The 27440-nt window shown below is 41.3% G+C and overlaps 1 protein-coding gene across 3 annotated transcripts; it reads left to right on the plus strand.

The window, feature by feature from the left end:
- Window positions 1–598: 598 nt before the first annotated feature.
- CFAP206 (cilia and flagella associated protein 206) lies at window positions 599–26326 on the plus strand. Of its 3 annotated transcripts, none has more exons than XM_053287289.1 (13): window positions 599–881; window positions 3668–3781; window positions 6828–6911; window positions 7834–7924; window positions 8528–8716; window positions 9072–9230; window positions 13311–13519; window positions 15832–15951; window positions 17121–17319; window positions 18478–18618; window positions 20465–20658; window positions 21215–21474; window positions 24663–24799. In XM_053287289.1, exons 2-12 carry the CDS (start codon window positions 3674–3676, stop codon window positions 21449–21451), a joined length of 1731 nt encoding a protein of 576 aa, XP_053143264.1. In that variant the 5' UTR covers window positions 599–881; window positions 3668–3673; the 3' UTR covers window positions 21452–21474; window positions 24663–24799. The 3 variants fall into 3 exon arrangements, with proteins under 3 accessions (XP_053143264.1, XP_053143263.1, XP_053143262.1); XM_053287288.1 differs by having other exon boundaries at window positions 600–881; window positions 17217–17319; window positions 21215–21358; window positions 24663–26326; XM_053287287.1 differs by having other exon boundaries at window positions 601–881; window positions 21215–21358; window positions 24663–26326.
- Window positions 26327–27440: the final 1114 nt, after the last annotated feature.

The raw sequence follows: 27440 nt of genomic DNA on the forward strand, positions 1-27440 counted from the left end.
ATGGCCCATGATGTTCATGCCATGAAGTGTTAAAAATGGCCCATGATGTTCAAGTCAGTGTCAAAAAGCTGTGCAGAACAACAACAGTTAAAATATGATTATATTCAGAATTTCGTCTAAAACAATACAAAAAATAAAATACAAAAATCAAATCCTTTCTGCAGCGCATTCCAGCTAACTAGCAATTAGTGCATTCAGCTAATTTAAGTGGCAGAATTGTATGCACAAAATTTGGTCTCTGTAGGTAATGGGGAAGTATGATATTCAAAATTTCTTCATACACACACACACACACAATATTTAAGTTTTCACAGAGCATATTGCATTGTACAAAGTAGTGCATCCAGCTAATTTAAAGGATTGTTCCTGCAAAATTTATTATCTGTAGGTAACCTGGAAGTATGATAGTCAAAATTTCTACTTAAAAATCCCATCCCCCCCATTTAAAAAAAACAAAAAACTTTCACCAAGCACTTTCCAGTGTAAAAAGCTAATTTCAGTGACAGCGCACACCAAGGCGAACTAGGCCACGCCTATTTGGGCCTCTTAGCTCCGCCCTTCCCACGGCCTGATTCATTGGCCGGCGGCGCTCCCGGTCTCTATGGAAACGCTGCGTCCGGATAAACACAAGTTGGGGGGGGGTCCCTTTGCAGTAAATGTGGGGTGGCTGGAGATGAGACGCCATTGTTGACGGGGTAGGGGAGGAGGGCCGAAGGTCTCTCCGTGTGAGGCTGAGCCTTGTATCGACGGGAAGGAGAAGGGGAGGCAATAATGTGCGGTTTCACTTTGATGGGAGGAGAGTTCTAGCGGGGCAGGGCGGGGAGGAAGATTAAAGAAACAGCCACCGTGGATCGGCGTCCTTGGCGGAGGCAGCCAGCCAGGTAAGTGGCGCGGCTGATCACCGCTGTTTTACACCTTCCGAATGAGTCTCGGGAGGGGTTTCAGACTTACGCACGGGCGGAGGGCTCCTGTGCTTTCACCAGCTATGTGATAGGCAGAAATCTCACCGGTGAAGTTTCCCCGTTGCTACCTCTTTGTGCTGGGAGAAATTAGGAACATAAGAACCTGCCCTATACTGAGTCAGACCATTGGTCTATCTAGCTCAGTATTGTCTTCACAGACTGGCAGCAGCTTCTCCAAGGTTGCAGGCAGCACCTGTTGTGTTGAATGTATTCTTGTCAACAGAGGCATTGGGCAAAGGAGCACTAGCAAAGGAAAAGGGGAAGGCGAGTTTAGTGGAGACAGTGGGAGCCATAATTTTTTTCCCACCTCACTTATGAGCAGTGGTTATATTTATTTACAGAGGCTGATATCCAGACTAACATAGTGCTCCTGTTGCTAACACTGTACCAGTGTCATTGGGGAGTGGGCAATTATCATCGCTCTCCCTTTCTCTCAGAAGCTTGCTGCAAATACGTTCTTGAGACAGATGGGGTAGTTGGTACCTTATGGGGGAACAGATGCTCATGGTGATTTTTGATAAGATCTATGCCCCTGGAGATGGAAAACAGGTGATAGCATTGCAATACTTCCAGCTTTCTGTGTGTTATAATGCTCTTATTGTCCTGACCATCAGGCCTGCAGAGGCCAAATGTGCAAAGGTGTTTTGAAAGCTTTCAAATGTTCTAAAAACACAAAAACTACTATAAAATTTAATTGGTATTGTCAGAGGAATGGAAAATGAAATGGGCAGGAATGTCTTCCAAAAATTACTCCATGGAGAGTACAACAATTTGTTCATTGTTACTCTAAGTCTTCCTCTAACTCAGGGCTGCACAACTTTGGCCTTCCAGCTGCTGTTGGACTGCAGCTTTCATCATCCCTGGCTATTGGCCACTGTGGCTGGGGATGATGGTGGTTGTAGTTGAACAACTGCTGGAGGGACCAAGTTATGTAGCCCTCCTCTAACCCTTTCCTCTGTGCAAAAATGACTGCAATTTTACTCTAATTGTTTGGGGAGCTGGGATAAAGAAGGGTGATAACACAGAGAAAGCTGTAAGTGCAACAATGCTATTGCCTAATTTCCTTATCTAGGGAGGTAGATATTGTCAAAGATCACTATTTGTCCCCTGAGATGGTACCAGGTGACAAAATGTGTGGGCCTGACTCATGTATGGACTATGAGTGCTGTGCAAACCTCCATATTCACAAAATGTGTCCTCTAGGCAGTGGTCCATGGGTGAGCATGATCAAAAGATGCTCATATGAGACCAGGAAACAGCACTTTTTGCATGAGTAATTATGAGTGATGCTATATCACTACTTCTGTCTATTAGCTTCTATGAGTTAATGGGATACTCTGCCTATAGAAGTAAATTACCATGTTCACCACTGCTAGTAGGAGGGATTCAGCCAACAGGGGGCAACACAAAACTTATTTCATGGCACCTGTAATGCCATGAGGAAGTGGTTGTCTGTATTCCCTGGCCTCAGCCATTTGAACATCCAAGAAAATGGAAGGGTGGCAGTGGAGAGGTGGAGACAATGGCCCTACTTCCCAGATTAGAGACTAAAGATAATACCCTTTCCATGCAGTTATAAGTGCCATGCAATGAGTTGTTGATGGCTGTCATGATGATGTTCTTAATGTTGCTTCTGGTTGCCTGAATCCACCAGAACACCAATGGTTGTGATCTTAGCTGTGCTCCAGATGGTATTGCAAATTCTCTAACCTTTCTAAAAGTGTGTGTCAGTCAGTGAAAAACAAAAGCAAAAGCCCCTTTAATTCCTTTGCCACTAGGGGTACTGGGCTGTTGCTACAATGACAGTTCTTCCTTGTCCAAGTATAAGGGGTTTTCTTCAAGCCTGAAATACCTTCAAAGTGAATCAGCCTTCATTTAGTTTTTGTCAACATTGCCATGTACCTGGCAGTTCTGATGTGTCTGCCTCCTTAAACATAAAGAACACATGCATTGATGAAGATTGCTTCACTCATTATGGGAAGCTGGTCTTCTCCTAACACCAGCAACACCGCTACAAATGTTGTGTTATAATATCGGAACCTTTGCATTTGATGCCATGAACTCCATTACCAGAGCTTTGAACTGATCATATTCACTCAGTAATATATATTAAGAACAGCTCTGCTGGATCAGGCCCAAGGCCTATCTAGTCCAGCATCTTGTTTCACACAGTGACCTGCCAGATGCGTCCGAGAAGCCCACAGGCAAGAGGTGAAGGGGCATGCCCTCTCTCCCACGGTTGCTCCCCTGCAACTGGTATTTAGCGGCATCTTGTCTCTGAGGCTGGAGGTGGCCTATAGCCACCAGACTAGTAGCCATTGATAGCCCTGTTCTCCATTAATTTGTCCCTTTTTAAATTAATCCAAGCTAACGTTAAAAACCATCACCACATCCTATGGAAGACAATTCCATAGATTACTCACTGTGTGAAAAAGTAATTCCTATTGTTTCCCAGCCTTAAGTTTCATGACCCCTGGTTCTAGTGTTTGAGAGAGGGAGAAAATTTTCTCTCAGTTATTCTACATGTCAAAGGCCATTTGGATAATCTTTTATTGTCAGCCATAAATTACCTCAGCTGCCTGGCCACAATTGTTCTTAAAATGAGAGACATGAGGTGAATATACAAGCATAGTACTGCTAGTAGAAACTACTATGGAGAACATTCCCATGTATGTAACAAACATCCATTCTTCATCTATTGACAGTGCAGAATGGCTCACTCACAAGCTGAAAATGTCATCAAGAACATCATCCGTGAAATAGGACAAGAATGTGCCATGAGGGGACAAACTGTGTCAGAAACTCTGGTGGCTTTCATGGTAAGAGCAAAATAAATATTGTACCCATGTACAGTGCTGAGTTTTCATGCTCATCTAGCAATGTTAATTTCACTCTGGTGACATCAAAATAATGAAGTAAAGTAGTATAAAACAAAAAGGTTAATCTAGATTGAATATTGGTGTGAACAAGTTAAGTTAGTGATGGGCAGACAGCAATCAAGGCATGAATGTTGCCTTTTTTTTTTCAAAGCTGAAGGCTAGTTTGGGGGTGATAACAAGAAGGGTAGCAGCAACACACAGTTCAGAAAGCAACTGAGCCTGTAATCCTGTGCACTCTAGAGGGAATGGAGCTGGAGAAAACAAATATAAATATTTAGGATTGGGCTGTAACTTAGTCACAGTGGTGCAGCGTGCTTGCCTTAATGGAATCGGCGGAACATTTAAAAACCAGTGGTGGCACCAGGGAAGAACGTGAGTGGTGCACAGAAGGGGCAAAGTACATATACAAGTGGGGGTAAACTGTGTCCCACAAGTTAGATTGCTGAAATATTGGGGGGCCAACTGGTTATCTGAGGGGTGCTTGGTCCCCAGAGCCACCTTTGATAAAAACTCTTCCAAAAGCAGTTTTAAAAAAGATATCATGCTGTAAGCAGGTGAGGAATGGGTGCATGAAGCACAGTATCTTGTTAGATTTCCTGAGGGAGGGAGAGGAACTAGGATTGGGGCAAAATGTGGTTTGGAAAACTTGGATATGGTTCCCCAAACCATAACCTGGAAAAGCACCCCAGCAGAGAAGCTCTGCATTAGAAATGGTTACATAGTTGGGTAATGGTCAGTTACTTACCTGTAGTGGGTGGTTAGGAGAGGGTCCAGAGAAGGATCCAAGTTGGCTGCGTACTTACTGTTCCTGAGTCTAATTGCACAATAGTATAATTGCACAAGGTCAGAATCCTTGTATATCACATGTACGTTTGGACATGAGATTTTCACACAGGCAGTGGTGACACACAAATGATTATTTATTCCTATGAGGTACATAGGGACATAGGAAGTTGCCATATACTGAGTCAGACCATTGGTCCATCTAGCTCAGTATTGTCTGCATAGACCGTCAGTGGCTTCTTCAAGGTTGTGGGCAGGAATCTTCTTCAAGGTTCAAGGAATCTTCTTCAACCTTCTTCAAGGTTGCGGGGAGGAATCTCTCTCAGCCCTATCTTGCAGATGCCAGGGAGGGAACTTGGAACCTTCTGCTCTTCCCAGAGCATCTCCATCCCCTAAGGGGAATATCTTTCAGTCGTCACACATGTAGTCTCCCTTTCATATGCAACCAGGGTGGACCCTGCTTAGCTAAAGGGACAAGTCATGCTTGCTTGACACAAGACCAGCTCTCCTCTAAAATACAGTGGGTTGTACCCAAACCCTAATGCATATGGAAGAAAGTTCCTGCAAAGGCACTTCCTTTCCCCCCCTTTCCCCACAGCAGCCCCTCCCTGTCCCCAAAAATGCACTTCTGAGAGTTGGGTGACCCTCCAGAACAGGATGGGATGTGGCATGGAGAACTGCAAGGGGGTGGGGAGGGCAAAAATGCCCCCCTTGTGCAAATGGAAGTATTTTCCACTCATGCAAAACAAATTTAGGTTACTACCTATTATTGTTTTGTGCATCTGATGGTGTAGCGGGGAAATGACTTGACTAGCAAGCCAGAGGTTGCCAGCACACTTTACCTTTACATTAAATGTCAATTTCAGCATTGAAATGTGGTTTTCAGTGAGAGTAATAGAAGCTAAAGCACATATTGTGTTCATGTGTTTACCAAAGTTAGTGGCTTTGGGTGGGTGGATTGGGGAACGCATTTAGAGTGGTCCAGTAACCATTCTAGGCAACATTGTAGGACTTGGGTGCATCGGAATAGTGCCCAATTTGTAAATCAGCCACGTGCAACAAATCTGTATTCCTGATCAGGTAACTATAGGGTTTGGCACCATTAAGTAAGGTAGGTATACTCATACAATAGATATACTTTCTTAGGAATTGAAACTTCTCCAGGCTGTGAAACCACCACCATGCACCCACCAAATCTTTGCCACTGGCAGTTGTGAGAAGGAAAAAAGTCAGCAATCTGTTGTAGAGAGTAGCTGATGGGGACGTGTGTTAGCCCCTCCTACAACTGCCATTCTGGATGTCATAGAAGCACATCAACCTGTATGGGGAAAATACACTTGCCATATTTACCCAAATAGAAGACTGAATTAAGACAACCCCGCCACAATTTCTAACTTCAAAGAACTTGGAAAAATGTAGTCTTGGATTCAAATAAATACAGTATATCCAGGACTACTTTGAATGCATCTAGGCCCCAATGCTGAGTTATAACTGGAGAGACCGCTTATAGTTTGAGGTTGTGCTCACTCTGTCTTTCACCAGCTCACAGACAGGTGCAGGCAACCTTCTTCCCACCTCTTGCTGCAATCTCCAAAAAGTGCCATAGTACACCAATGTATTTTGGTTTCTGTGCTGGGGCAGGCACTGGTATTTTAATCTGTCTGTCTCCTATGTACCCATATGCTTGGAATATGGACACTATTTTTGTGCTGTGGGTAACAACCACAGGTTTCCAAGCAACACAAGATTTTAAAGGAGTTCAGGATGGAGAACTAGATAAACATGATGCAGGCTATTGCTACACTCTACACAATGGTTCTTCTTTTGGGTTTTCTGTTCTATAGATTATTTAGTATAATTAATTATTATTCCATCCCTAATTGACCCTCTAGCATATATTTAATAGTTGACAGCACAAACAGCTATGTTGAATCTCACTGACTTTAATGAAACATCCAAGTAAGTTTCTGTAAATAAGGTCTGGGGGTTGGTCCTCAGTGCATTCCTACTAATCTAAATTGGGAAATATCATTTAGGGGAAAGATCTTTGGTGGCTGTAACATCTAATCTAAACTGTATAATTCTGCAGTTAAATTTAGGAGTAATGCTTATTTAACAATTCCAACTATTGAATGGACTTGTTAGCTGGATCACACAGATAGTGATATAGCTAAATCTTGAAATTTCACTTATTGATGTATAGGTGAAAGCTGTCGTATTGGATCCAAGGAATGAATTTAATGTTGACAGGACTCTTACAAAAGCTGATGTGCAAAAACTTATTAAGGTAACTCTGCCTTTTGAAGCAACTTTTATTCCTATATCAATGAATGTATTAAGACTGTAAACAACTTTAAAACAGTCTCCTAAGCAACCAACCTGCTTTGAAGATATTCAGTGATCTACATTTCTGTTAAGTATACAGCACAGATAATTCATTTATCAAAACTTAAATATATTTCTTGACTCAAGAGGTATGCCTTGGTTCTTTTCTGGTATTATTTCTCCATCCAGAAAGGACACACATTTTACTCTACATTTCTTTATTGTGAAATTGTTTTAAATTTACAGTCTACAATAGTTATTTTGCCCCAATGAATTTTAATGAAAATGAAGCTGTGTTCCACTTGTACTAGAGCAGGCCTAGTACAAGGATCTGGCCCACGGGAAACTTTTTCCTGGCCCTCAGGATGGAATAATGTGTAGCAACAGCAGGAGCCATGAAGAGCTCTTGGCTTCTTCTCTTAGTGATGAACAACAGCTGCTCAGGGTAGTTGACCCCCCCCCCATCCCTGAGCCCTCGTAGTCAAGGAGAAAGAAGGATGTGCTGGGGCAGACACTTTCTTCTTTCCCCTTGACTCCAACCCTCTGCCCCTCACTTTCATTAATACTTTAAAAAAATTTAATGTAATAATGTGTTGAAACTTAACCCTGCTCCCCCCCACCCCCCAGACACCAAGTCATGGTTGGTTTTGTTCCATTGGGGCATTTGAGTTGTGCACTTCTGTACTAGAGGGTATTCAGTTTTTTGGAATGATTTTAAAGCAAAAGATGCCCCTCTCTTCTTAAAACAACAACAACCCAGTTAAGCTAATGGATTCTGCATCCGACATATACACACGTTATCATGGTGTTGCCATGCACCCATCAATATGTTTTTCAATAATTTGTGGCTGGAAGGAACTCATTTCAGCACTTTCTCTTTTTAGCTTTGTGTGGACAGACTGCTTGACACACGAAATCCGTCCCTGGACACCATTAAGATGCAAGTTTATTTTGATATGAACTATACAAACCGAGGTAATCTATGGTGTGGAATATTTACTGTGACTAAGCAGACCAAACATGCCTGTTCTTGTTGCATATGTATGTTTTGTAGAACTACAGACATGAAACTGCAAAGCCAAATAATATAATCATGTGTGAATGTGAAAGAGTAGTTAGTCACCATAAGGAGGTTAAAGAGTGCTCTGCAGATTACTAATTTAAAGCAATCGTCAAACATTTAATAATTTTTCTCATTATTTTGAAATGTCTTATTTTAAAATAATTTAATCCTGCACCAAATAGATTGAATATATTGCTATAATTTACTATTTCTGAGATTGTGCTGTTACCTAGTTAATCAGAATGAGAAGAACGTGGAAGGATTTGAGTGTTGAAAATGTCCACATTTTACATTAGCTAAAAGTCAAAAGCCTGTTTCAGTCTCCCATTGGTGTCTATGCAAGTCTTTTGGCTTCTCTGTGCTTTGGATTAGAACTGACTTGTAGCTGCAGAACTCTCAGACCAGCAAGATCCAGTCTGCTCCAGTAAAACTGTGTGGTTTGCTGCAGCATACAGGTTATGTCAAATATGTATGTAACTACCTCTTGTATGGTTCTCTACCTGTATTTTTCCTAGTTGAGTTAATTAATGAGCAGCATCGTGTTCTGGAGTCCAGGCTTAGTCCTGTGAGCAGAGAAATTACTGATAACCGTGCTCGGACACGAGACGAACTGGAAAGTGTGTATCGGAAGATTGTCAGCTATGTGCTGCTGCGCTCTGGCCTTGGATCTCCTACAGATGTCAAGGTCATTAGAGAAGCAACTGGTAAGTTAAACATTCAGACAGGGAATGATGGGTTTTGCTAATGTCTATATGGCTTTTGTCTTTACATTAGGAATCAGGAGTTGGTGGCTTCTTGAGGGGTAACATCTAACTCCCCCTCCCCCAGCTGCCTACCTGATGGTAGTGTGACACAACTCTCTCAAGGGAGCCGCAGTTGTGCCCATGGGACTTGCCAAAAGCCCACATTGGCAACATGAGCAAAATAGTGACCTCTTCCCCAAAGAGCTCCCAGTATTCATTGCCTTACGTTTCATTGATCCTGAAGTAGTTGAATGAATGTCTTCTCCCTCACCCCTTCTCTTTTTGTCTGATAGTATAAATATTTAATATTTTCCAGCTGCCCTGCAGAGTGTGTTTCCTCAGACAGAGCTTGCTGCTTTCCTTTCTCTCGGTAAGAAGGAGAAAGAGCGGCAGCTGAAAGAACTCACCATGATTGTCACAGGAATTCGGTTATTCAACAAGGACTGTGGGAAAGGAGGAGAAGGCATTGATGATTGTAGGTACAAACATACCTAAGTTAAAAGTACATCCTGTAGGTACTGGCTGACGTACTGTGCAACATTATGTGTGCATTGCAAAGTAACTTTAAACTAGGGTTGCGTGTTTTGTATTTTTTCTGTTTCGATTTGTACCAGTTCCAAATCAACCCCATTTTGTATTTTGTCCGAAATTAAACCTTCCGAATCACTCCAGTTTTGTTTTGTATCCGAATCAATCCGAATCTGAATTAATTCAAATTTAAAAATGGGTCACATGGTCAAAAGAGTGGGTGGGGGTTATAGTGCTCAATGAGTGGAAGCTACCACAAAAATTTCAAAGGAATTGGGCAAACTGCTGATTTTTGGTGAATTTTTGAAGTTTGTGTGTCTTTCAGATTTTCCCCATAGGGTATGATGGAGGTTTCAGGAAAAAGTATAGCTTCATGCTGGGGGGGGGAGGGGTGGCCCATCGTGGAGTGTGGTTGGTGGTAGTGCCCAGTTGGTACAAGGAAGCTACCGCAATTTTTTCAGAGGAATTTGGTAAAGGGCTGATTTTTAAAGAATTAATGAAGTTACACGTCTTTCAGTTTTTCCTCTTAGGGTATAATGGAGGTTTCTGCAGTCCCATATCTTCACTTGAGGGCACTGGGGTGGCCCAGAGCAAGTGGCGGTGTAGTGCACACAGGGTGCCATCCACCCACATGGGTTGCCAACCTATGAAGTACAGGGTTTTGTTGTTCTAGAGGTGTTCTGAGAGTAGATTCTCTAGTAGCATATGAGAGTGGATTCATGGTTTTTCATTAAAAAATCTCATTTGCTACTAGAGAATCTAAACTCAACACCTCAGAAACAACAAAGCCCAGTACCCCAGTGGGTTAGCAATCCAGGGGGGTGGTTGGCACCCTCTGTGCACTAAACCACCACTCACTTCGGGCCATCCCAGTGCCCCCCAGGTGGAGTTATGGGGCTTCTGAAACCTCCATTATTCCCTATGGGGGAAAAATCTTAAAGACACGTAAACCTCAAAAATTCCTAAGAAATCAGCCCTTTGCCCTATTTGGAATCTGGGTGCACCACTCTTGGGGCACTGCCACCCAACCCACTGTTTTGTCCCTGAAGCCCCACATAAACAAGTTGAAAGAGTGAAGAGAACTATGAACAACAACAACACTTAATTTTTTGGCACAGTTATTTGAGAATTTTGCAGTGGGCGGGAGCCTGTCCCTGTGGCACTAGCACAGCAGCACAACCCATTTGTGGATTCAAGCAATCTTTCAATAAAAACACTCCCTCCCCACGGAACAGTGACCAAAGGTCATTTGAGATAGCAAGATAGACCAATGAGCCAGTGTGGTGTAGTGGTTAGAGTGCTGGACTAGGACCGGGGAGACCTGAGTTCAAATCCCCATTCAGCCATGATACTAGCTGGGTGACTCTGGGCCAGTCACTTCTCTCTCAGCCTAACCTACTTCACAGGGTTGTTGTGAGGAGAAACCTAAGTATGTAGTACACCGCTCTGGGCTCCTTGGAGGAAGAGCAGGATATAAAATGTAAATAAATAAATAAAAATAAAATAAAACTGCCTTGGTACTATGGAACAGCTTCAAATGTTCGTTTAACTGAAGTGGAGTGAGCCGTAGCCCAAACAAATCAGCCTACTGTTCAGAATTGTTGAGATTTATCATCACTGCATTTAAGAAAGTGCAAAACCATGGATCATGGTTACAAGAAAGAGAGAAACAACTAAGATTCCTGGGGATGTCAATAGATTGACAGGGGTATTCTCCACCCCCCTCCTTTTTGTCTCCTGTAGTCCCATGTGGATGACCTGTCCCTGCAATGGCAAAAGTGGTGAACCACTGGCTTAGACATCATGTCCCACCAAATTACATTGTGGCCTAAATTACATTAGAGTGCTCAACTTGGACAACAAAACTTATCACCACTATAACTCATAAAAATCAGAAGAAAAACAAAATATCTCTTCAAAAGACCCCTGAATAAGTCAAGAGATCCTTTCTAAACCTTTGGAAAGAAAAACCTGTGTAATTTCAGAACTTTCCTAACCAGCTTCTCGTAAAGCTTCTCCACACAATTTATACCATGGCTTTTAGCAAGAGCTTTGGAATTGCATTGAGCTCCTAAAGATATTTGGGTATTTCTGTCTCAAAATGCTGCCTTCCAAATCCCTTTGCAAGGTCAGTTTGCATTTCAGTAACACTGAATACAACACATACTTAACACATGCTCAACAGCTTTTTGCATCTCTTATGTTCTGCTAATTACTCAGTACCTCAGCTGGAGTGGAGAGAGTCAGAGAAGTCAATCTGAATTGCAATGCTTTTCTGAAGAACAAAGCATTCTGTCCGAAACACAGTCATTTCGATTTGTAAACAAAAATCTCTGTTTTTTAATTCTTGATTTTGTTTTGGTTACAAAACCTCCAAAATTGCCATTTTCGGGCACAAAATGTTTTGTACCCGAATCGAAATGCACAAGCCTACTTTAAACCACTTTCAGACATGCCCTTCAGTTTAGTGGCTGACATACTGTGCAATGCATTGCAACATAACATGTGAACAGTTGTGCAAGAACACTCTTGTACAAGCACAAAAATTGTGCAAACAGAATTGCGTTATGGTATGGCCATGATCTCCAGTGGCTCTGCTGTCGTGCAATTCTGTTTGCCCACTTTTTGTGCTTGCACAAGAACACTTTTGCGCAACTGTGTGAATGTTACATTGCAATGTGCATGTAGTGTGTAGTATTTATTTTTTATTTTTTATTTATTTATATACCGCCCTTCATCCTAAGACCCCAGGATGGTTAACAAGATAAAAGCAAAAACACAAAAACAGAACAAATGCAGCTTAGAAATTTAAAAAAGAGCAAGGAACATATTTAGATCAACGTTCCTGGATAACACAGAAGCTAAACAGTTTATAGGTGGACTTTCCAAAACAGGTTTGAGTTACTGAGAGAGATTCTACTACACCATAAGATTAACTAAGAAAAGGAATTCAGGAGCCATCATTATTTCAAGAAAACGACATTTAAACATTAAATTCAAAGTTATTGAACTTATTAGTATGTCAGCCATTAAACTTAAAAGGCATGTCTTAGTTTAAATGTGTAGTGCAAAAATACTAGAATGTTAAGTGCTGATGACAGTTATACAAGGCGTCCATCTAAATTGCTTAAGGCAGGCAATAAATTTGAGATGATTTTCAACTCAATAAGTGATGTGTGCTGTTCAGTCATGGGATAACTGTCTTCACTGAATATCTGCAAAATATCAGTTGTGTTGAACTTCTGGATGGTTTACAGTGAAATCTTTTGCATGTTTACTTGGAAGTAAGTTCTCCTGTGTTCAGTGGGCTTTACTCCTATGCAGTCTTAAAGTATGTATGTATGTATGTATGTATTTTTACATTTATATCCCGCTGTTCCTCCGAGGAGCTCAGAGCGATGTATATGGTTATTTTTATCCTCACAGCAACTCTGTAAGGTAGGTTAGGCTGAGAGATACATGACTGGCCCAGAGTCACCCAGTGAATTCCATGGTTGAATGGGGGATTCAAACTCAGGTTTTCCTAGTCCAACACTCTAACCACTATGCTATGCTGGCTCTCTTTAAATGCTAAATGAACTGTTAGAAGATAGTTAATTGCTTAAAAGTTTTAAGTTTTAGAGTTTTTAGATTTTAAATTGTTTCAAACCTGTTAATGTTTTAATTGTTGTGGGTTTTGATTGTGAACTGCCCAGAGACTTGCATATGTGGCGGTATAGAAATGTGCTAAATAAAATTTAAAAATCAACCCTTTAAAATGGTTAATAGGTCTGAACTAGAATCCAGAGAGTCTTCTGTATATGCCTAGCACTCTTCTGCATATGCCCAGGATCTGTACTTTTTTTTTTAAACATCTATATTCTGTTCAGAAGATTATGTGTAACTCTTGGATCCCAGCTGTGATAATTTAGACTGTAATATATGTGAGGAAACATTTGTGGCTACTTATTGAAATAGAAGTTGACTTGCTAAGTAATGTATGACAGTTATATCTTCCATATGTTGCAAAACAAACCTATGCCAACAGTACCAGCAATCCTAAATGAAGCTATCCCAGCAGCCACCCATCATATAGATATAGAGCTACATTCTTCCCAGCAACTGGCACACCGCTACACAGCCATGGTTGAAATCATGCACAAGAGCCAAAACGCTGAAATGGAACTTAGATTGACAATGTTAAAAGAAGTGCTGTACAACGTGAGACAACACGAAGCTTTTCTCTGTGTTATCCTGGTGAGATTCTGCCATGTACTGCATCCTCTATAGAATGCCTGAATAAGTATTCATTGTGCCTATAGCTTTTAGTATGGACTGCTGTAACTAGGTTGGGTTGGTGTCAGAAGAGGAAAAGGAAAATTCAGCACAGGTCATCAATGCTTTACATAAAACTGTGATTAAAAATGAACTGGAAGCTTCAAGTGGAATAGAATGTGATGATAAAACTATTGTCCATAAACATATCTTACCTGTTGTGAGTCAACTGCATTGGCTACCAGTACATTTCTGGGCCCAAGATGCTGGTTGTTACCTTTTAAAGCTCTATACGGTCCGAGACTACATTATAATTTTGCCTCTATGTATCTGCATGGATTTTAAAATCTTGGTCTCAGGCTTTGCTCTCTGATCTATCGCAGATCTGACTTACTGGGACAGAGCCTTTTCAGTGGTGGCACCTCACTTGCACAAAACCCTACCTAGGGATTTCTCAGATATCCACACTTATGATTTTTAAGCAGGATCTTAAGACCCACCTCTTTAGGCTGGCTTTTAATTAATATCACCATATATTTGGAGGGGTGTGTGTGTTTACTTTGTTTTACTGTTTTTCTGCCACTTTTCTTATTGCGTTGTCCTTTATGATTGGATTTCTTGTTTTATATTTTAACTAGTAGGTGAGGTCCGTCGTTGACAGGGCAAAGTCATTTTGCATAATTACACTTCTAGGAAAGTTCAATAAATTAAATATAAATGCAATTTTTTTTATTAATATGCTTTCAAAAGGGAAATAAAAGAACAGTTTCACTTGGAGGATTTCATCTTTAGGCATTATTAATTTTATTGTATATTGATCATATATGCTAAATTTTAATCATACTAAATCTGAATCTGAGAAAGATCTGCTTTTCTTGGGCATGATGTCATTTTGCAGTTATTGATCTGAGTGTTAAAAATCTGTTGAAAACAATAATAGTTAAAATATGATGATTAATTCAGAATTTCTGCTTTTAAAAACCCCAAAATAATGTATTTACATATGTTCCCAAGCATATTCTGGTGTAAAAAGTACAGAGTCAGCTAATTTCAGTGGCAGGATTGTTTGTGCAAAATTTGGTCTCTTTGGTAACTGAGAAGTATGATATTTGTAATTTCTTCCAAAAAAAAAAAAACCCCACCAAAAAAAAAATTAAGTATTCACTGAGCATATTCTGGTATAAAAAGTAAGGCATTCATCTAATTTCAGTGGCAGGATTGTGTATGCAAAATTTGGTGCCTGTAGGTCATGGGGAAGTATTCCTTTTTCACACAAACCAACGTACATACAAACATACACATTCTTCGAAATATATAATGTAAACTTCAGTGTGCAAAGACATATTTAGAAAAATGGTATAGAAACATTGGATGACATTTTTCACAAGGCAACACTGGCCTTTCCAACTCCCCGGGGTTGCAGCGCATGTGAAAGCCAGCTTTGGTATTGCACAAAAGCACACTTGCGCAAGTACTTGAAGCAGCACATAGGCACTTGAGGAACCCTTCTTCCATTTGGAAACAAGTGTGTTCTTGTGCAGCATTCCAGGGCTAGCTTTAACGTGCACAGCAACCCCAGTGGGCCAGAAACACTGACATTCCCTCTCATAACATGTTGGCTATTTTCAATAAATAACAAATACAAGGTTCCAAGTTACACTGAACTCTTTCTCATGCGTAATGGGAAGGCAGCATTCTCTGCAGTATATAGGGCAATATAGTTGTATACACTGAGATTACTGAAAGTCTAGTCAGTGTTGTATTATCATGTGAATCATTTAAATATATGAACTCTCCTGCTGTCTGCCTACAAGTACTGATTGTGGAGGCTTTGGGGGCTGATTTATGATATGTGAAAGCAACACAATCAGGGCAGTAGCAGGAGAAGATGTGGATAGGTGGCTGGTTGGCTGGCTGCATAACATTCTTGACTTTTCAGAACGGCCACCTAGTGTTTATGCTCCTGCCTGACAGTCACCAAAGCACATCACAGTCAGTCCAGTTAGCCCTATCCTTAGGTTGCAATCCTATGCTCATGTACTTGGGAGTAAGTGTCAATGAACTCAGTTGGACTTACTTTTGAGTAAGCACAGCTACTTAACTATTAATGAAACAGTACAGTCCAAAAAGCGACTTTGTATAAATCAAGTTATTTAGGAGACTCAACCAACTTTCCTTTCCCTTTCCCTTTCCTTTTCCTATCCTTTTCCTTTTCATTCATTCATTCATTCATTCATTCATTCATTCATTCATTCTGCTGTTCTATCACTACCTGGTGCATGCTGTCTTTTCAGTCTGATGTGATCACCTGTGCACAAGAAGTTGAAATGATGCAGAAGCAGTTTGAAGCACAGATGGAACACCTAAAAAATGTGGTTCGGGCAAAGACAGCTGTGCCTACATCTCAGGTTTATGTAAGTTCCTAAACTGCAAGGATGTTCTCAAAGGAAAATTGACCCTTTTATTTCTAAAGAGTCTAGTACATATTGTGCAGATCCCTTCTCATAAATGCTACCCTGAGTTCCTACAGAACCCGCCTCCTCTGTTTAGAAGGAAACATATGCCAGGACTCAGCTACCCATTGAACTGATTCTATTAGTGCAAGGCAGCTTTAAATTTGTTTTTCTTAAGTGGCAGCCTTTCCATTCTATATGGCAAACTGCTTGTGAAATTACAGAAAATTTCAAATACAACTTGGAAGCTAGCTGTTCAAAGTTTTAAAAAGTCAGACATTCCATTGAAATACCAGATGCCTCAAATTGTGTGTTCCTAAGCAGCTCAGTGAATTCTAGCCATAAATAATACCTCCTTTGAGATGGATTGTCTGGGTTAATCAAAGTCAAACCTTGATTAATCCTGAGATACACCTTTGCCTTGCAATAGATTCCCTCCCACCCCCAACTTAAGAACATACATAAGAACAGCCCTGCTGGATCAGGCCCAGGGCCCATCTAGTCCAGCATCCTGTTTCACACAGTGGCCCACCAGATGCCGCTGGAAGCCACAGGCAGGAGTTGAGGGCATGCCCTCTCTCCTGCTGTTTATCCCCTGCAACTGGTACTCAGAGGCATCCTGCCTTTGAGGCTGGAGGTGGCCCTCCGAGTAGTAGCACTCCTGGAGTGTGTGTGTATGTTTGTGTGTGTGAAAAGAGGCCCTCCCCGTCACTGCCTTGGAATGTGCTTCTTATGAAAGACAGTAAATAAATAGAACCATAAATGAAATCACAGTGGCTCACACACTGCACAGCAAACCGCTGATTCAAGAGAGTGGCATATGTGCTGTTGCAAGCCACCTAAAGCACGCCTGTGGTGCTTGCAGAGGTGGGGCTGCTCCATGCCTACTAAGCATTGTGTAAGCACAATTGTGTCACTACTGCCATTGGGACCAATGGAAGTGTCACAACTGTGTTTACACAATGCTTAGCAGGCGCGAAGCAGCCCCACAGCGTGGACTGCTTTAGAGTGGCTTGCAGCAGCAGCAGGGTGCATGCCTCTCTCTGATTGGCAGTTTCCTGTGCAGTATGTGAGCCAGTGTATATAAATATTCTTTATAATAACACACCATGCAATTGTTTGTTCTCTAGCCCATATTTATTGCACTTTCTAACCTCTGGACCAGTTTTCAAGACGAGATACTTGTGCTCAGCTTCCTCAATAACTTGACTGTCAGTTTCCAACAGTTCTTGGGAACTCACTCGCTGATCTTTCCAGAAGATGTGATGGAGTCGCTTCTTGAAGACATAACTGTGAAAAGTGATGAGGAAAGGTTAAAGGAAACTGCTGGTACGCAACATGTTTTCTGAATGTTTGAACTAGTGGGTGTTAGTTGCATACTGTGAAATCTGTGGAATACTTTGGCTATCTTGAAGACTTACAACTCCGTGAATGCTAGATATTTAATTTTGTCGACAATAATCCATGTATTGTTTTCACCTATGCACCATTTTTGGATGGTGCTCTTAAAATGTTTGCTATAAGGAAATGGCACCATTTTGTAGCTTAATTTGGAAACTGAGTAGGATACCAGGATTCTCCTCCAATTGTCATGTCTTCTGCCATGTTGCTCTCAGGGCCTAGCTCTTTGCTTCCTTCAAATTTCCCCCTCAAAACCCATCTGTTTTGCAAAACATTTCCCTGCGCAGCGTGTACTCGTCTTTGATGCTGGCGCGCGCGCGCCACAAGCATCAAAGACAAGCACACGTGCCGCTAGCTCTAGTCTCTTTAACCCTTAAGAAACGACGATGGGGGCAGGGGCGGCAGGGAGGAACTCTGCCGCCCCAAGAAGATGTTTAAAAGGACCAGCGCCAGAGGGGGAAGAGCGGTGTGGGGGGGGGAAGTACTACCACCACCCCCGTTTAAAGTAACAGTCCCCCCCGTGCTGGACCGGGGGGACTCCGGACCGTGCACACCCCTAATGAAATGCAGCAGCTGGAACTGTTACAACCACTTATCTTCTTGTAGGAAAACTTTACCTGCTAAATTATTGTGAGTTAAAGTCACAAGAGTAGGGCCAGAGAAAAGTGGGGAGGGCAACCTTATATCCACACAAAAGGGGTAGGAGGTAAAACTCTTGACTGAATATTTCTCAGAAGCCAAGAGAGTTTTTGGTTCAAACAGCTGAGATTTTGCTGTACTTGGGGCAGGTTAGGTGGTGGTGGAGGGCCTGATGTTGCTACCCTGGCAATGCTTGCTAGGTACTGTGCTGAACTTCCTACCCCTTGAAGTGAAGGCAATGCAAAGGAATATATTTAATGATAATATAGTAAGCAATACTTGCAGAGAGCTTTGTACTAATACTTGCACTATGATTTTCAGAGGTATCAAATTTTCTCCAGAAACCTTGTACTTACAGTGTGTGATCAGATTATCTTGGTGATAGTGTGAATAATTTCTTCTTCAGTTATTTGTATTTAGGGTAACTCAATGTTTTCTTTCTTTCAGATTGCAAAGTAAATCCTTCTGACTTTAAGAAAGAGGAATGGCTTTTTCCAGAAACGACAGCTAATTTTAACCAGTTGCTAATCCAGTATCATGGGTTTTGTGCATACACTTTTGCTGTGAAAGATGGTCTTCTCCTCCCAGGTACACCAATTACACATACAAGAATTCTGTTTTCAGAGCATGCCTACTGTTTCATATAGACATTCATCTAGACCATTCTCATTCTGAGGAGTGAGGAATGTGCTCTCTGACCACTGAGGGCCAGCTTATTTGCCACTTAAGTGCAGTGAAACAGGAGTGTGAGACATTAGGAAGGGAGCAAGTGAGGAAGGATGAGAGACACTTGGTGGGAGAGAGATGCAGAAGAAGGAAACATTCTGGGCAGAGCAAGGGATTGAGGCAAGATAGAAAAAGGGTGATTGGTAAAGGTAGGACAAACAGCAGCCAAAAGGAGGGCCACAGCACACAGCAAGGAAGGGATGTAGGGTGGAGAACCAAGTCAGTCAGTGCTAGAAAATGATTTATTGAAGAATAGAGTTAACCCTTTTCCAATATACCCATGTGTTTTGAACATATGCAGTGTTCTTCAGGGAGAATTGTGCGCCAGTTTTACAATAGCCAATCACAGGAAAAACTGCTCTCTCCAAGTTTAGCCAGCCAATCCACCACCATCCTATGCTGTAATAAGTCACTTTCTGGCACTGATTGGCTTTGCCCTTTCATCTTTTGTTTTTGATGATAGAATAGAGCAAGAAGGGCTTGGTGGTGAGACAGGATGTTGATGAACAGTGTTTGGGGATGTGCACAGCACTAGAGAGCAAAACCAAGGGCAGGGCTGATGGGTGGAGCTTCTGAATCTTCCCAAATGTTAGCTGATAACGCCCAGCAATACCAATATCTTGTCAAGTTCTATTTCATTATTACCTCTTGAGGACCATCTGGTTCTATTAATACTAGTCATTGCTGATTTAGTAATCTGCAATAAAATCTTTCCCATGGATACATCAATTAGCTCTCTACAATGGCCTCATCAATTGCATATTGTGATCTGAATTCTTTTAAGTCATAATTAACATAGTCAACAAATTTCTTGATCCCATTCAGTGGCAGGATCCAAATTTATCCTTAGCACTTATGTGGGTGCAATTCCCCCCCACCCACCCCCTGGTTGTAGCTCTTTGTGCTGCATCAAGGGTACTCTTGGCATTCTCCTGACTTTTAGACATGGCTTGTTGGGAGGAGGTGCAGGTGGAGTTGTCCACATGGTCACTATATGGAAATGAATCCTACTGCTTTTTAAAAAAACATTTTTATTAAAGGGCGCTTTTTTTAGTTTTTTACAAGTATGTAAATAGATAAAGGAAATATTAATACAGCAAACGTACAAACAGGCTACGTGAGAGATTTCTGTTGAGAAGTTTCAGCTTGTTTTTTAAAAAAAAGGCGTAGGGAAGGGTTGTAAGATCAGTTCTTAATTTTTCTGTGATTAAGTATATCACTCCAAAACTCTTATGAAAGTTACGAGGAGAGGGACAAGTAAAGCACTGTTAATAAGTCCTATTGCTTTTAATCAGTACTTTAGCAGCAGTGTGCACAGAACTGCAGGCTAGGAATATAAATTTGTATACAGATAGAAAGTAGAAACTAGCATTTGACACTTTGGGGGGGGGAGTCCCCCAACCACACACATACACACACACCCCGCTATAAACCACACTATGTAGGGTTGTGAAATGCTTTAGTCTCTTACTTAGTTGGTCAAACTGGATTTTTCAAAACATACATTAAGGTTGATGGAATGAAAAACCCCCAGACTTCCAGATAAACTCTTACAGCACAATCTTATTCATGTTTACTCGGAAATAAGTAAATCTGCAGGTGACTGTGGCCTTAATTTCGAAAGTGAAATGATATAATCTGCAGCAGGAATGTCATGTGGAACCTGCATATGTGAACAGAATTATTTTGGCTGCTTCTTGTTTCATAGGAAATCCTTCCATTGGAGTTCTAAAACATAAGGAGAAATATTATGCTTTTACTTCCAAGGAAGCTGCATATGCTTTTGCCAAGAATCCAGAGAAGTATATTAAGATGACTGCAGAAAAAGCAAAGGAATGTGCTGAGCTTATTCAGCTACTTGAACTCCACCAGCAATTTGAATCCCTTGCCCCCTATTCTCAGGTATTCCCCACATTCATCTTTTATTGATTTGGGGCACTGCCAGAAAGTAGTTTCTCCAGCCACTCTCCTACCCCTACGATAAGCTGTAAGGAAATACCTCGAAGAGAAGGCTCTTCCTAGTACAGAGGGGTCTGTTGCTGCAGCACTTGGTTTGGTATTGCCCTCACTGTGTTGCCCATGCTGATCTTGCTAGTCGGTTAGCTAGCAACAATCAGCATGACAAATGCGACAGTCTCTGGTTTGGCTTATGGATATTGGGAACATTCAGGCCATTGTGACTGGGGATGATGGGAGTTGTAGTCTGACAACATCTGTGGACCCAAGTTTGAGTCCTGCTGGGGTACACTGATTTAGTCTGTCTCGTATGCTCCCAAATGGCTCCATCTGGAAGAGCACAAAGTGATGTGCTGCAAATATTTCTTTTTCTTAATTATAATTGATGAGAACAAAGCAGAATGTCCTGGTACACAAAAAGTATATATATATATTTAAAATTCAAGTTGATTTACTCTACCCAAAATATGGAAAAATAAGTATTATGTTTTTTTTCTTCCAGCTCAGAAGCACAGATAAGCGTATGATGAAACCAATCACAAAATGTGACAGCAGTACTCAGACTGATACCCATATCTTGCCACCAACTATTGTGAAGGATTATGAGTGGAATGAATGGGAACTGAGAAGAAAAGCTATCAAACTGGTTTGTGTCAACATTATCTGGACCTCAGGGCAGTTTCTGAAAATTACAAAAGAGACAAGCATTTTCTTGATCTCTTTGATCTCTTTGCACTGAATTCCATACAATTGCTCCAGAAGGTTTGCACAGCCTCCACTTCTCTTTTTACTTTGTTTGTAAGAGCAAAGATCAAGACTCCTACTGAAGCCAAAAAGCTATTACCATAATTTTAGGTAGAAAGGCCGTGGCGAGTATGTTATGAAAAGTTGTTTATCGCCACCTACTATGTTTATACCGATGCAGCATTTAAGCTAGAATTCAGGATCAAGCTGTAGTAAAACTTTAAGCGTTCGACACAACTGAAAAAATAATGCATGATATCCCAATCTTAACTGCGGTGTTCACGCTGATGCAGTGTTTCTGCTGAATTTCTGCAATTTTTTGTCCTTTTCCCCTTACTGTGGAGTTTACGCTGATGTGGCGTTTCTACCCAAAATTATGGTATTTAGTATTATTCCATACTCTAAATAGTTTAGTTGTAGAAGTGTGATCATTTGAATATGATGGGCCATAAATCATTCTGTAGCAAAAATATTTAGAATTAGCGAGATGACATTTCCTGCAGACTAAGTTGGTAACATAATGTAAATCAGACAAAATTAGAAGAATGTTTTATAAGTGAATAGAGCCGATGCCGGATTAACCTATTAGCAAAAGTAGCAAATGCTACGGGCCCCGCATTTTTGAGGGTCCCACTTATAGAGCAGCCTGGAATCTCTGCAGCCAGGCACTGTGAGCTGCTGCTGGCAATGCAAGCTAATAATTAGCAGATGGGGCGGGGACACCGTCTCCCAGGCATCGAAACAGCTACTTTGCAGAAGCAATCAGTGAGCTTATGCAGGCCGAGGTGCTCCCTTCCCTTTCAGATTTCCCATTCCCTAGTTCTCCCTGCCCTCTTTTTGTTGTGGACGCTGCTGTTCTGCTGAGCACACAAGTCTTATTTCAAAGAGTAAGCATCATTTTTCAACCATTCATTCATATTTCAAAAAGTAAGCAAAAATGGAGGGGGATGTATGTTTTGTGAATGGGGAGGTATCTGGCATTTATGTTTTAGTATTTAGGTGCATTTTTAAAAATTTGGGGCCCCTTCATAATATATGCTTCAGGCCCTGCACTAGTTTAATTCGGCCCTGAATAGAGCTAGAAATACGACAACTGTTGTAAGTTAAGGACTTTGCGCTGTCTCTTGTCTCAAAGACAGTGGAGGACAGACTAGTGAGTCAGAGGGCTAGAGGGTCAAGAAATTGGTCATCCCTTCTCTACTGCTCTGACACTATCCCTTTGGAATGTAGATTGCTAATCTCAGGGACACTTCCTTCCTCTCTCTCTTCTCTTCCTGTTCCTTCTACCTTGCAACATGCAAGCAAGCTCCTCTCCCCTGCACTATGTGTGCAGAGAAGCAGACTCCATCTGCATCCAGCTAGCTAGCTAGATTAGAGATCCTAACTCCTCACTTTCCTATCTAGAATGGAGTTCTTTAATAAATGCCATATATATTGATTTGAAACTATGAACTGGCTCCAAGTTACTTTACTCTCAGCATACACGCATGCCTAACTAAATCCGCTGTGTTGTGCCTCTGTGCACTCTGCTATAATGAAAAAGGGTTTCTCTACCAGAGAGAATTCCCAACAGCAACAAGAGCTCCCTTCACAAAGCATGGTCTCCTTTTAGAAGTTCTTCTTGTTTCACCCCTTCTGCAGGAATGGTTAGGCCTTAAAGGGACCGTGCTTTATTTCTCAGGTCACTTCCAGCAACACTGGGGAGCTTCCTATATTCTGAGAGGGAAGGCAGATCCACCACCTCAGGCCATAACAATGCAGGCTCTTGGGGTTCCCTTATCAAGGTGGTACTTTCCAAGACTCCTTTCTGGAGATGGTTCCTGCATCTCATTTTCAAGTCCTCAGATCCCTGTTCTGATAATAGGCATCTGACTCCTGGATCAGGATACTATTAGGGACATGGCCTTTGTTGTTGTGGCACCCCATCTTTGGAATGCCATCCCCAAACATATTTGCCTGGAGCTGCCTTTTAATGTCTTTCAGGCACCAAATGATTTTTTAAAAACTATTTTATTCAAACTCTTGGGCATTGTTTATACTGTATTATTAATAGCTTTTGGATTTGTGTTAATGCTGCTGTGCCTGTATGTATGTATGTATTGTATTGTATTTTTAGATCACCTTTTGCCTTGACCGAGGCACACAAAGCAGTTTACAATATTAAAAATAAACTAACCAATTACATAAGATAAAGTATTTTCTCAGGCTGTTGGTCTTTTTAGTAGCTGAGGACAAAAGCTCTCTAGCTTGGGTGTCTCCTTTCTTGCCTTCCTCTCAGGGCACATGGGTCTTTCAATATTCCTGGGGAGGTGGATAGGCATGGGTGGGGTGGGCTTGAATTGTATTATTTGAATTGTAAATTTTGGAGGGTGGTCTCATTTTACTTGATTTTAAACATTTTTTTTTAATGTGAGCTGCCTTGGACATCAATGTGATGAAAAGACAGGTAGCGTGGGGCGGAGTGAGTTTCTTAAATAAATCTACCAGGGGCATAGCAAGGTTGGAGTGGGCCTTTGGACAAATGGGGGACAGAGAGGGACCATCTTGTCCCTCCCTGCCCCCAATTCTTGGGAGAGGCAGGAAGGGGAGAGTGAAGAGCAAGCTGTTGCCCAGCTGGCAGCCTGCTCCTCCCCCCGCCCACCCGCCAGGGGTCCAGGGACAGCGCCCCCCCCTTCAGTTATAGCTGCTCCCCTATCATCTACTTAGCTGATATAGGTTATAAGAAGAAAAATATCAAACTTGCTCGTTGATCAGAATTTTGCCATCTTTGATAATCAGTTCATTAAACAAACAATCAATTGGCAAACATTTCCAGTTGATAGCTTTCCTATCAACTGGCAAACATTTATAGAGTTCCTTGGAACGATGTTGAAAAAAGGGAATGAGTGCAACTCACTGGGAACTTCAAGCCCAGAAGCCTCACTGAAAAGAACAGGACTTGTCTATTCTGACTTAGATTGCTGCTTCTCGTGCTTGGAGAAGAAAGTATAGACTATGCAGATCTTCAGACAGGATTGGAGTACTCCTTACAACGTGACTTAATTTGACAACAAAATGATTGCAACACACTGCTGCTGAGATGCGTCAGAATAGCTTGCATTTTTTAAAATTACTGCTACTTATAGTATGAAGAGCTTATACAGTATCTTATTATGATCTCCAAGTGCACCTATGATAACTCAATCTTTTTGTTTTTCTATATCTAGGCTAATTTGCGTCAAAAGTTAACGCATTCAGTGCAGACCAATCTCAGTCATATGAGAAGAGATAACTCTAGCCAAGTGTACCCACCGAAGGATTCCAGCACACAGACCAAACGTGAAAACTGTAGTAATGTACCCAGACCCCAGATTTTCCTGGCTGGTCTTCGAGGAGGAACACCCCCAACTACTCGTATGACCAAAGTGAACTTGACAAGAGCAGTTGATGAAACGTAAATGAGAAAGTTAAATGAAAAATCCTTCCGCAAAGGAATATTTGAGAGAAGAATACATCTATATAGCTAAATGCATTTTTTCCCATTCTTTATCTGTTGATTCAAAGGCAACTTTTATTTATATCGGTAACATGACCGGGGGGGGGAGCTTTAGGTATCATAGGTGAGCCACAGCTTAAATCCTCTCTCTTAAGTCCTGACCCAGTGTGGCATCCTATATTGAAAGCCTGTGGGGAAGCTAGCACTAGCTTCCTACACTGGAATCTTTTCCCCAGCCTCTGGTTTGCTTCCCTCTAGTTCTGTCTCTTGGCTTTCATCCTTTTCTTTCCCTTTGGTCTAAAGGAGCCTCTTATCACCTTGTGGAAGATAGGTGTATAGCCATGACATCTTTATGGAATTTAGATGTCCATCTATATGGAGATTTAGATCCATCTATATGGAGAGAACAATTTCAGTTGCTGGAGAACAAATGGAAAGGGTTGTTGCCCTTTCCATTTGTGATTGTACATTTCCCAGAAGCATCTGGTTGGCCACTGTAGAAAATGGGATGCTGGAATAGATGAAATTTGATCTGATCTTTTTTTAATGTTCTGATTTGAGGTGCACTGACACCACTGCAGCAATATGAGACCGCTTTGTGAACTGCAATGATCTGTGCAAAAATAGATTAAAATTTTAAATATGTGAGCTGTTTTCCACAATGAGATATCTGGTTATGACTGTTAAGACTCTTGAGAACTTGCCACCTCTTGTAAATTGGGCCCTTTTGCCTGTTTTCTTGGGAATAAGTCCCATTGTATTCGGAAGGGCTTACTTCCAAGTTATCCATTGGTTTGTAACCAGAGGGTGTTTGTTTTGTTCACATGGGCTCTTGCTGCTGCAATTATTTTCTGTTGCTTATACAGACAGTCAAGTTTGTTTATGGTCAAAGACCAGAATTCAAAACATATGTACAAATAAGAATCAACAGTGCTTACAGTAGTCTGGTATAATGTCTCAGCATAACAAATGAACTCCAAGTTACACGAGCTGGTCTACTATCTGATGCCTAACTTTCCTAGCCACCACACAGAATTTTGCTACATTAGTCATTATCTCCTTCTTCTGTAATTAACATAAAATATGTCTGTATGCCCTGGATAATCGACCAATAGCAGAGCAATAAAATGTTGACGAAAGTCCCTGTAAAGGGAACAGTAAAGTAAAATGTGAAAAATTGATTCCCGATCTCCAGAATCACACAGGCACAGTCTCTGTTCTATAGGAATCCTTCTGAACCTACCCTCCAAATCAAACAAAGGTAATACATTAAATTGGGCCAACATGAACATCCAATTGTAAGTTTATCTAAATAACTTGCAGGTTTGTTGTTATAGGACTGTAGTCCCCCAAAAACTTACTTGAGGATTAAAGACCGATCAATTTGCGCCTCCATATCATATATCCGTTGTTTTATTTCCAATGCCAATCTCACACGGATGAATTCCATCTTCAACAGGACATCTAAGCTAAAGCCATAAAGGCTTAGTTTACAAAAAATTGACAATTTCCAACAGGAGTTAAAACTATCCATAAGGGTAAGACGAGCAAGGCCTGTAGGAAAAAATGTAATTTCAGCCAGTAACTTAAAATGGAAAGCCACACCCGGGCCTCCACTCTAGGAATACCAGCTTCCAGCCTCAGGATCACGTTTGGGACACATCTAGGGGGCTGCAAAATAGATCTTAAAAACTTTGAATGACCTCCAAAGCTGCAAAATTAGAATATGGACCCAATTGCAATGCGTACAACATCTGAGGGCAGGATTTAGCTAAAAATAATTTAAGTGCTGCTGGAACAAATTGAGCACCCACCTGATGAAAATAGGATTGAATAGCTGATGAAGATTTCCGTGCATTTGGAGAGACATACTGCAGATGTGCACTATGTCCCCTAGAGGCCTAGGTATTTAAAGGTCTTAACTTGTTCCAACTTATGCCCATCCAAAGACCAATTCAAGGTCTCTGGACATTTTATTTATTTATTATTTATTAATTTATTAAACATATTTCTATATCACCCAAAATGCACGTCTCTGGGTGGTTTACAACAAGATAAAACATTAATTAAAAACAAAAACAAGAAATTTAAAACACAACAATTTAATTATTTTTTTAAAAAACACACAATAATATTCTAGAACAACATTAGAAACAATCAAAACAGTATCAGTTAAAAGCCTGGGTGAACAGATGTGCTTTAAAGACTTTTAAAAGATTGTCAGAGATGAGGAGGCTCTTATTTCATTAGGGAGTGCATTCCAAAGCCTCGGGGTAGCAACGGAGAAGGCCCATCCCTGGGTAGCCACCAGACAAGCTGGTGGCAAATGCAGATGCACCTCTCCTGATGATCTCAATGGGCGGTGGGGTTCATAATGATGAAGACGTTCTCTTAAATATCCAGGGCCCAAGCTGTTTAGGGCTTTATAGTTATAACTAACACCTTGTATTTTGCCCAGAAACATATCGGCAGCCAGTGTAACTCCTTCAATACAGGAGTAACATGGTGT

This window comes from Hemicordylus capensis, chromosome 1 (assembly GCF_027244095.1).
Source record: "Hemicordylus capensis ecotype Gifberg chromosome 1, rHemCap1.1.pri, whole genome shotgun sequence".
NCBI classification, from domain to species: Eukaryota; Metazoa; Chordata; class Lepidosauria; order Squamata; family Cordylidae; genus Hemicordylus; species Hemicordylus capensis.